The following is a 12003-nucleotide window of genomic DNA, read 5'->3' as shown; positions in this document are numbered from 1 at the left end:
TGAATCGATCGGGCCAGCCAAGCTCACAGCAGGGCTTCCTTGAGCTCCGCTCATCCTACCCCTGTATCAAGTCAGTTTTACCCTAAATTCCTATGTTTTACCCTAAATAGTCGGCAACACTGACTTCGATAATATATCATACATAGACACAGTATGTATATAAGATAAAGGCAAATTGGATGAAATATGTAAAGAACCATATATTTATTTTAAGAAAACAAAAATACAGTATTTATGTAAAAAGGCAACCTAGATGAAATATGTAAAGAACTCCATATCCTGCATTTAAAGAAAACAGAAATACAGTATTTATATTAGAAAAGGGCAAATTGGATGAAATATGGAAAGAATTCCATATTTTGCATTAAAAGAAAACAAAAAACAAGTAGAGTAAAAGCAACCTAGTTTCTCTATGATTTATCTTATTTCCATTAGAATTGTTTTTGTTTAATCAGAGAACACAAGTATATTAAGAATAATAAGTTTTGAAAATAATTGTAACTTGAAATTATATACAGAGTTTCTCTATGTTTTATCTTATTTCCATTAGAATTTTTTTTGTTTAATCAGAGAACACAAGTATATTTAGAATAATAAAAAGTTTTGAAAATAACTGTACCTTGAAATCATATACAGACCAACAAATTTTTCAAACCCCTTTAAAGTTATTAGATATTTGCAGCCTCTGAACATGTTGCATCACTTTTAACATTATTCATTGCTTTTAGCATGTTGTCCCCAAAGTTCAGGTTATGAGAAGATATTTTCAAGCGTTTCATGTGATATATTGCATGCATTAGGCCACGTAATGTTTCATTTTTAAGAGAGGGTCTGAGAAAAGTTTTGGTTAGATTTAGCTGGCTAAAAAAACGTTCAACCGCTGCATTTGAAAAGGGTAGCGAGAGGAGGGTGGATATGACTATGGCTAAATTGGGATAACATGGCAGTCCTGCATCATTTTTCCTATTCAGCACAATATTCCAGTACTTTGTGAAATGGAGTTGATTTGAAAGTTCTTCATCTAAATAGTGCATTCTCCATTCCTCATCAACAAGATTTTTATTAGCATACTTTGCTAACTGTGGCAGTTCATCAAATAAACATGCTAAGGATGGAGGATTCAGAGTGGATGCAGAACGAGGGTTTATGCAGGCCACTACTTCGTGAATTTTGTCATTTAGTGAAAATCTGTTCTGAATTTGGAATACAGCTTCTATCAAGAAAGACTGACATGATTTATAAAACTGTGAAAGTTCCTGTTTAGTTACTGTTCCTGATTCTTTTTAGGTCACTTAATGTTGCTGATGCACTCACTCCTAGATATATATTCTCAACTGGAATAAAAGCACTTGAAAAAATGGGCAGAGCAGGACTAATGAATGAAATGTCAGCATTCTTAACAAAACTCACATCCATAAAGTCAGAACACAAGCTTCTGATGAGTTTACATGTCTCAGTTTTCAATGTGAAGAAATTTGGAGCCTCAGACTGGAAGAGAGTATTATAACTGTTAAACTTACCCAAGTTGTAGTCAAGAAATTCGAGGTAGGCTCGAGTAAATTTGTTTTTTAATGCAGTAACAATCATGTCATTGACCTGTGTTGGGTCACTAAAAGCCAGTTCTGTAAAATACAACTCCAGTGCATCCCATTGTTCCAACAGTCTCTTCACACATGCCTACAGAGATAGCCATCTGGTTTGGCCTGGAGCCAGGATTTTATGAGGTTCAATGTCAACGAATTTTTGAAATTCTTGGAATGCTCTTTTCCTCTTGGAGTTAAGACTAAAGTGTGCAAAAATGCTACGGCATAAATCTTCAACATATTTAGCAAGTTTGAGGCATATATTTGATACACAGAGATGAATCATGTGGCATGAACATTTGACAGTTATGACATGAGGCAAAGATTCTCTTAATAATGAAGCTACTGAATGGTTGGCTCCCATCATAACATTGGTAGTGTCAGAACAAAACCCAACAATATTATCAAGAGGAATGTCTTTTGATGTGAAACATTCTTTTAGGGCACTGAACAGTCCTACAGCTGAACTATCATTAACCTCTATCAAATCTATAAAGGTGTTTTCAAGCTTCCCTTTCTCAAAATACTGTGCTAATACACACAATTATTTTGTGGTACTCCTGTCTGTCGTCTCATCTATAATGACAGAAAAAAGCCTTTCACGTAAGATTCAAAATAGTTCATTACCAAAATGCTTTCCAAACACTTGCCTAATTATGTTTGAGGCTCTCTGCTTCCCCAATTTTACTTTCTTTAGAGACATCATATCAGGAAACATTGCTTTTAACAGGTCTAGAAAGGGTTCACACAATGAAATGGGCAAGTGATGCTCTGACAGAAAAGCACACACCTGAAATTCAATTTTGCGTGCCGATTTTTCTATTGGGTCATTTGCTATCACATAACTGGCAATTGTCTCTGTCTTTGAAATTTGCATACTAAGGTGTTTGTGTCTTTGAGAACGTGAATGTCTAGTAATTTCAGATTCTCCACATGTTATGTCCATGTTACAAATTTTATAGAAAGCATAGTCTTTCCTACTAGTTGATCTGATTTTGATATCCACCCAGCAAACTGAGGTTCAGCCTTCCAACTTTCACGCCATTTTTGAGGGTACATATTCATTTTACAAGCTTTACTTTTCTTCTTAGGAGGGGTGTTTGGGCCACCTTGAACTTTTGAGGTTGTTGGTGTTCCTGGGTCATCACAACTAGAAGAGCCTGTTTCATCATCCATCTTGCAGGAAACAACAAACATTTTAAACTGATAAGATTTAAGGATTTTCATATGATTAGAGGTGGCATCATGTCATTGTGGTACAGTTACGTAGGACTCCCTGAAACCTGCCGAAATCCTTTCATTTACGATCCCCACATATCACACTGCTCAAAAACATGACTGTGCTCATCCCTCAACAAACGAAATAAAACAAACTGTCTAAGTGTCGGCTTCTTTGGTCTACACTCTGGCCACCTACAGACTCAAACACCACAACCACAAATCCACAACATATAATTTCGTACAGTGTGCCAACCATTCTCAAATTACCAACTTCACTGTAGTCATATTACCAGTACAAACAGTAGTTACTTGAGTAAACAAAAGAACAGAATTACACCCGACTTGCACACGCTATACCGTCTCCCAGCCTCCAGCCCAACGTCTCTCAGCCACGTGAGTCAGATGACGTTGCCACATCTGAGCCAATCCGGCACAACCGTTTCGGTATTCAGTGTGGCGCGCAGTTTGAAACCAGAGTTTTTTGTGTTCATTTCTATAAAAGGTTTGTATATTAATCTTATTTTTCGATTGACTGTGACGCATTTCTCTTTTTTTTTTTTTTTTTTTTTGCATTTTGGCTAAATTACCCTAAAATTACCCTATATTATGCATTACCCTAAACACTACTCCAGAAGGAGTCTGATTACCCTAGTTAGGGTAATTTACCCTAAAATGGAAGCCCTGGCTCACAGCTGCTAGCCAAGAAGCTGCCAGACACCTCTAGCATAAATATTTACAAAAACACAAATAAAATGCAAAAAAATGCCGAAAAATCATGGGACATAGTCAAACCATTTGGAGCACCACATGCAGCGAGGGGGTGTGGCTTGTTTACAGCGGGACCTTTAAACTACGCATAAACATTTAAATATTATGCGTGCCACCCCAGAAACGCCTGGAAACTATTCCCGAGACGTTTGTTCATTTTCAGAGCGCTTCAACTCTTTTTCACCATTTTGGTCGATTTTTCGCTTAAAATACAGCGTTTTCGTCATGACGTTCGGACGTTATTTTGTTGGTTAAGCTTGGCTTGGTATTGCGCACAGCGATCGATATTTTGAGATTAACAATACATAGGATATTATGAACTGTTTCTTCCCTTCTGGCATGTTCTCAATTAGTATTTCTATCACTAGAATGGATTAGGACTGAAAGATAACTTTGAATTTACTCAATTGGAAGATTATGAAGACTCGGCTAATTTAAATGTTCGCCAAACTCTGCTACCAGTGTGTTTTATGGTGGGGGGAGGGGGGAAGGAGAGGGAGGAAGTGTGGTCGGCTGATGTAATACCTAATGTGACCTACATAATACAGTTATCGAGCTCCTAACTTAGTTCTACAATATAAAAAATAAATCACACTTTTACTATACTTATATCTTAACTTACTGACACTATATTGCACTTGAGTTATGTTGTTGGAAAGTATCACTCCCATCCAATCTCTGTTTTGCCACACTCCGGTCATAGCACTTGAAGAAACTGGGGTCTTTCTCCGAATACTGAAGGTGGACTGTCGTCAGATGATGACTCAGCTTACTAGGCATCGTAGCATCATTCCCTAGCACTTTGAGACACAGCACACACTAAGCTTTCTCGGCATCGAGGATTGATGTAAATCCGTGGTTAATGTACACATCATTGTACTTCCACTTCTTTGCACCACAGGCAGCCATGGCATATATATATATATATATATATATATATATATATATATATATATATATATATATATATATATACAAATAGAAACAGACAAATATATATATATATATATATATATATACAAATAGAAACAGACAAATATATATATATATATATATATATATATATACAGACATACAAATAGAAACAGACAAATATATATATATATATATATATATATATATATATATATATATATACCTAGGCTGCTTCCCCCAAGGAAAGGGAGGTAGCCGAGACAGGACGACACACTCCCCATTTACTCATCCATTCATACACATTCATTTGCATCTTAGCCCCAAGGGGAGAACGGACAGATCCTCACCGCACCACACCGCACAAGGGTCAACTGCACAATGCAATCAGTGACATCTGCAGCAGGGCCCGACAGCAGAGCTGGTTTACCCTGCCACATCATAACAGACCCATCCCCTTACCCGCACCTGACCTGAGTAGCTGATCAGACCAAATGCGGGAGAATATCCCCTCAGGGCTGCGTCATCACTTATTCATTCACAATTTCTCTCCACACCTGACCTGAGTAGCTGATCAGACCAAATGCGGGAGAATATCCCCTCAGGGCTGCGTCATCACTTATTCATTCACAATTTCTCTCCATTTATTTGTCACTCACAGCCATTCTTCCTTGCTCAACAGACATCCCTCTCACATCCAGTGCTCTCTTCACACAGTCCATCCATCCTATTCGTAGTCTTCCTCTCAGCCTTACACCTCTCACGTCAGATCTAGCTATCTTTTTCACCAATCGCTCATTATCCATTATCTCCATATGCCCAAACCATCACAACACCCTCTGCTCAACTCTACCAGCCATCTCCCGAACAACTCCAGTCCTCCTTCGCACTTCATCATTTCACACTCGATTCATACGCGTCACTACACACATACTCCTCAGACACCTCATCTCCATTACATTCAAACTTTTCCTCTCTGCTACACCCATATTCCATGTTTCAGCCCCATATAACGCAGTCGGTACCACAACACCCTCATACAACCTTCTCTTTACATCCATTCTAAGCGAACAACATCTAAACACTTTTTTCATTCCTCCCAGCACCTTTCCTACTTCATTTATTCTAAACTTCACTTCTGCATCTATTCTTCCATCCACAGCAACATGTGACCCTAGATATTTAAAACACTCTACCTCCTCAAGCAACTCGCCATTCAAATCTATATTCATCCCCCTACCATCTACCAACCTCGTACACTTCATCACTTTACTCTTATTCTCATTCACTTTCAATTTCCTCCTTTCACACACCCTTCCAAACTCCTCTACCAACTGTCTCAATCTCTCCTCTGAATCAGCCACCAGTGCAGTATCATCTGCAAACAGCAGCTGCTTCAGATTCCACTCTCCACCATCAACATTCACCAGACTCAGACCTCCACCTAAAACTCTTGCATTCACCTCCCTTACAACACCATCCATGTAAATATTAAACAACCAAGGCGACATCACACATCCCTGTCGCAGCCCCACTCTCACAGGAAACCAGTCACTCACAGCATTTCCCACTCTTACACACGCTCTACTATTTACATAAAAACTTTTCACCCCTTTTAGTAACCTACCATCAAGTCCATACAATCTTAAAACAGTCCACAAAGCCTTCCTATCAATTCTGTCATACGCTCTCTCTCTCTCTCTCTCTCTCTCTCTCTATATATATATTTATATATTTATATATATATATATATATATATATATATATATATATATATATATATATATATATATATACACACACACAAATAGAAACAGACGAAATGTAAAGTTTAAAATGATGTGGCCACTTGTGCCAAACTGAATTAAATTCACAACACTGATTTTAAATCAATGCCGAAAATAAATCACCAGCATCATATGACTTTCACCAAAGTAGCATGACGAATTAATGAATTAAATTGAATACAGTATGAAGTCATTGATTTTTTTTTTTTTTTTTTTTTTGCAAACAATACTGCATTCATTTTTCCATAATATCTTTGTTTCTAAAATTTTAGAATGTTTCATTAAAGAAACGTTTGAGTTAATAAGGCATATGTTACGATTAGCCCAGTTTAAGGAAAATTCGCCCGGCAATCTACCATCTATTAAATTCTCCAAAATCTCCACTTGTGATAGCCGGGTTCTGTCATCGTCTCTTCTTATGCAAACACTATGTAAAATCATGGTTACACTATAAGAAAACAATGTGAAATATCGTGTGAAAATGCTAAATGCGGCATTGCACTTTGAATTATCATATCTATCACTACCGTGTGAGTTTCACACTGTCACACATTTTGACAGTAAACAGCAGATGTTGATACAAAAAAAGGGCAGAGATGTCATATGCAACAAAAGAAACATAAGACAATACATATGAATGTGTAATCATCCAAAAACATCGATAATTATAAGAAAGTGGCAAAAATAAATAGTTTTAAATGTGTATCCGACTCTACCCTGCATTAAAATTTCACATTGTTTGTCATAAATTTCAGGTTAGAGCTGCTAACCTGCATTGAAACTGGGTTTGGTGAAAGCCATTTGATTTAAATTCAACGTAACATGGCGATTCTTTTACGGCATTGATTTTAATTAAGATCATTTAGTGGCAGTTAATTAGTTCAATTTCGTCACATAAGTTAAATCAATGTTGTATTTTTGGGGGGTGCAAATGGCCAGTGATAATTTTAAAAAATGTAATAAATGAGAAAAAGAACAAAAATGAGATTACAAAGAGAATATGTGAGAACAATATCAAAGGTAGAGGTGTGATAGGGAGACCACCAGTCAGCTGGGAAGGCAGAGTGGAGGAATACATAAACTATAAAACTGTGGTATATATCTAAGGACATCAACAGGTGGATGGATAGACAAACAGATAGAAAAAGAAAACTAATATAAGGCAGTTTCACAATGCTAATATCAAATTAAATATTCCACAGACAACACCAGAATACTGTACAGAAAGCAGTAGATATTTCTCACAAGCTTACATCTGCAGGTGCCAACTCTGGTCATAGTCAAGAGGGAGGGTATAACAGGGAGAGAGAGAGACTTGCATCCTCTACACAGTCCTAAGCCTGTTGGAAGAATCCCTCCTAATGTGGGCAAATAGGAATTTATATATGGTTTGCTCAAAAACAAGTTTATTCCTGCATATTGCATAAAAAGTGTTGCCACTTATCCACATTTTTTTCTTGCCTGTTCATTGGTCCATTGGTGTTGAAACATTGCAAGCATATGCTGCAGTGGGAGGGTGTAAGGAAACAAGCTTAAACTCTCAAATGCCGGGCTACTTTTACCAGTCATCACCTCATTATGGGCAATTTCCCGGAAACCGTTGAAAATTTCTTGTTTTCAAACCTTTATACCTCGAAAATCATAGCACTTATGGAAACAAATTAATGACTATTCTACTCAACAACACTTCCTCTTTAGAATGAAAGTGTTCTCAGGTCTCTAGGTCGTTGCACTGATGAGTAATGACGTGAGGAAGACAACTAATTTTTGCCGCGAGAGCAGGATGTCTTCATGCTTCTGCCCACAGTGCCGACAATGGTTTTGCTCTCAACATGATAACTTCTCCACTGCTAGATAAAACTAAACACTGTTGCATCCAAAACACGCCTTATGGCACTATCACTGAGCCCATTTCTAGTATCCTTAGATAGAGGCTTGGCAGGGGTTGATGATGCAATTGCCTACAGGGGTGCGGATGGAATCTGACAAATAGGAACCTGAAGATATCGTTGTACACCTGGCAGAAGCATGCAACAGACTGACTCTCGCCTGCGTGCTACCCTTTGGTGGCAAGATGAAATGGCGGCCAGTCCAATAGGTGGTGGGAAGACATTTGCGTGTATAGACGTCACCCAGCGGCCCCGTAGCAGCCAGATTGTGACGTGTATAGACTTTACCTGGCGGATGGGGGTTAAAAATGTGATCTCACCAGACTGTCAGGCAGACACACTCTGACATACAACTTACACTAGCCCACCATGGCCCCCCTTGAATTCTGCCGTGGGGGCCATGGCTCCCACTTTGAGAACCAGTGGCTTATCAAATTATACTGTAAATCATGTAGCAAATAGTTGTAATTAAGACTTAGAGCACACAAGGAAATGGTAGACAAAAGTTCACACACAAACACAGAACAGAGAAAGTTATCACACACACACACACACACACACACACACACACACACACACACACAAAGATAACTGATATAAATAGACTTCCATACAAACACAGATACACTATAACTGGTTTAGGTAGAATGACTTACCCTCCTGGCCACCAATCCAGTCATACCGGACCATGAACCATCTTGTTGCTTGGAGCCGTAGGTACCATCTTGGGTGTGCACGTACCGGTACCTGACACACACGAGAACATCAACCAAAAAATTATACCAACAAAACACACAATAGATAGGTACAGATGTATAGATATACCGGGAGAATGAATTTATATATTTATTAATTTAATATATAAATACATAAATGTATGTGTGTGTGTGTGTGTGTGTGTGTGTGTGTGTGAAGGGAAGATCCCTATGGCCGATGACCATATGGGGTCAGCGCACTCATTAAATGCCTCGAAACCATTTGCCAAGGCCTTTTTTTTTTTTAAATCTGGGAACACGAATGTTCCCACACTTTTCGAGTTTTACTAGTGTCACGTCATAGGCATGGTGGGACCCCCCAGTGCCGCCCCACAGAGGGGGAGTGGCTCCAGGGGTCCTGGCCAAAGACTCTATGCACGGTTATGGTTTTGAACCTAAGAACACACACTTTTGCATAATGGTAGACGCTTATCCCTGCCACGGTTTAGGCAGGGCGCGACCCCAGATGCCCCCTCCCCCCCGAGGAGGGTACTATCACTAGGGGTTACTACGCCATAGTTTTTCCGTAGGTACACGAAATTTGGCACAATATAGACCTTCACCCAGATCAGTGTTTGTAGAGGGTGGGAGTCTGGGGTTCACCCCTCCACCTCTCCTATAAAGAATAATTAGTTTTCCCTTACAAGATTCCAGGGCAGGTGCTGCTGTCAGAGATGTCATTTGACTTCTTGCAGCTTTTCCCCAAAAGCAATACCTGCTGAATGTTGTTAAGAGCTGAATGATGGTATGAAAGTAGTGAAGTGAGTGTCAGTGTTGGGATGCTATAAGGAAGTGTGATATTGCATCGGCTGTGCAATACTGTGGTCATATGGATGGGATTATTTGTGATTAAAAACTCGAGCGACAGAGACGGGAACAAGAATAGTACTGAATGTAGAAGGGTGACGTATAACCGATGAATGCAGATGATGCTGTGCTGCTGGCTATTAGTTAATAGGAAGTAAATTGACAGTCTTTAAAAAAATGTAGGAAGTGTAAAATAATGGTTGTAGAGAGAGAAGGTGACTTATCATATAACGTCCTGGTGAATAAAAGACACTCGTATTGGTGAAAGAGATTGGTACGGCCAAAGACACGAGTATCTTCCCAAAGTCTTATGATTACATAGCGGAAAATTGATCTATCTGAAACATGCACTAGTAGAGCTATGGTTTTCATTCTATTCGGCACTTGTAAATTTTCTGCAGCCAGAATAGGGAAGATAGTTGTTTCTTTGACTGTTCTAAGGTACCAAAGTCAGTGAACAAAGAGAACAAACCGCACCTACGAGAAATTCATGCCTTGAGCCAAGTACTCTGCTGTGTGGTCTATTCTGCGGCCACTTGGATCGGCCTCTTGAACCTCGCTGGAATGGAAGGCCTCAATTGCCACGGCCAGGGTGGGCCGCTGCTGGAACCTGAAAGAATAACCCCAAAGGATTAAGTCTAGCAGAGTTAACCCTCGTTACAAGCCATTTTCTTACAAATTTTTGCTCCTAACAATTTTCATCCGATGACATAATTTGAATTTTTCATAACCCTAGAAGACTGTCATCAGCTTTATGCACACTTTTCAAAACAGAGTAATATTTTCAATGGCCCACAATGCATTCCTCCCTCAGCATTCTCAGACAATTCCAAATCTTCACACATCCTCATCATTACTAGCATCATAAGCTCGTCTCAAGCTACACTCCTTAAGGGTCAACCCACTCAAAGAGAACTGACCCCCATGGAGAGCCATCCCTTCCAGAGGAGCCACTACCCCATCATGGAGGGTGTTCATCTTCTTTGATACATGAACTATGACAGCTCCACATTTGAAGATTGAAATTTAATGTTTTTTCCTCCAGGAACCCACTACCACCAACTCGCTAACCCACTCAAACAGTGCAGTGTGTTTCCTACACAGTCGTCTCTCATAAAACTCCTAACCACAGGAGGAGCTGAACTCCCTTCGCTGAGCTTTGCCCATTATCCTACCCAGTCAGTGGGAAATGAGAATGTCCATGATATAAAATCCTCTGGTTCCTCCCTTACTATGGTCAACCATAGGCACATACCCCATCGCTCCCTTAAGCTCAACCACTAGGATGGCTCAGCAAGTTTCTAAACACACACACACACACACACACACACACACACACACACACACAGATCCTATGGGTGTAGTAGTTACATTTAAAGATGCAAAAAGATTGAATCACGTGGTAACTGGTGCTAGAGAGGGGTGCCTTCACCTGGTGGCACTGATACAACTGGGTGTTGGATAAACGTCCTTCACTAACTTCCCTGTCTCCCGAAATAAAGATGATGTCTTGAAGGATAAGGGCAACTTCAGTCTGCAGTCCACTGCGTTCATGATTTGGATGAACCTGGGGCTACATCTACAACAACAATAACTACTACTACTACTGCTACTATTACTACTACTACTACTACTACTACTACTAGTACTACTACTACTACCACCTGGTGTACTTATCAGGAAAGAGCGGCAGGAGTGTAGTATAAACGAGGGATCTTCCAGGTGTCCATGTTGCCAGGAGAAGTGGCTTTTGCTGAGGCGAAGTGTATGGCAGGTAGATGAAGATCCTGCAGCTGTTTTAATAATGATTTTAATAACACTGTGAGATTTTTTTCTTTTAATCATTTGAAATATTGTCTTTATTTATTTATATATTTTTCTATTGCCAAACGCCTTAATCTCATAAGGTGTGGCCACGAATAAATCTCCTCCACTTCGCCCTGCAGTGCCCGAAAGTGATAATGAGTTGTATCTGGTTCATTTTAGGACCAAAAGTCCGGTTTAGTGAGAGAGTGTGGCCAGGGTATGGCTGTTTCCATATGAACGTGATAAGAATGTAGATTAAGTTACCTAGTGCTTTCATTTTTTTTTCTACTGAAATTTATTAGAATTAAGTCTCTTTATAATAATAATATCGAGCGGGTTGGAAAATGTGCCTGTGGTAACGTAATCCAGCATAATGTACGCATGCGCAAAGTGGTGTGAAGCACAATGACTTTAAGTTTTTTTTTTTTTTTTTTTTTGGTGTATTGAGAGAGGTTATGGAGAGTGATTTTTGTAA

The 12003-nt window shown here is 39.2% G+C and overlaps 1 protein-coding gene across 1 annotated transcript in view; it reads right to left on the bottom strand.

Annotated features, from left to right (window-relative positions):
* LOC145397160 (uncharacterized) overlaps nt 1-12003 on the bottom strand; it is a 94803-nt gene that overhangs the window by 69498 nt on the left and 13302 nt on the right. The window contains exons 5-7 of the mRNA XM_080270357.1: nt 11387-11515; nt 10204-10332; nt 8817-8907 (exon numbers count right to left, since the gene is read on the bottom strand). Of these exons, the coding sequence (XP_080126483.1) occupies nt 8817-8907; nt 10204-10332; nt 11387-11515 (349 nt within the window). The remainder of the gene's footprint in view (nt 1-8816; nt 8908-10203; nt 10333-11386; nt 11516-12003) is intronic.

The sequence above is a fragment of the Coenobita brevimanus genome, chromosome 40 (assembly GCF_032717465.1).
Source record: "Coenobita brevimanus isolate Jiangsu-jjx chromosome 40, ASM3271746v2, whole genome shotgun sequence".
NCBI lineage: Eukaryota > Metazoa > Arthropoda > Malacostraca > Decapoda > Coenobitidae > Coenobita > Coenobita brevimanus.
This window is presented reverse-complemented; position numbering and strand designations above follow the sequence as displayed.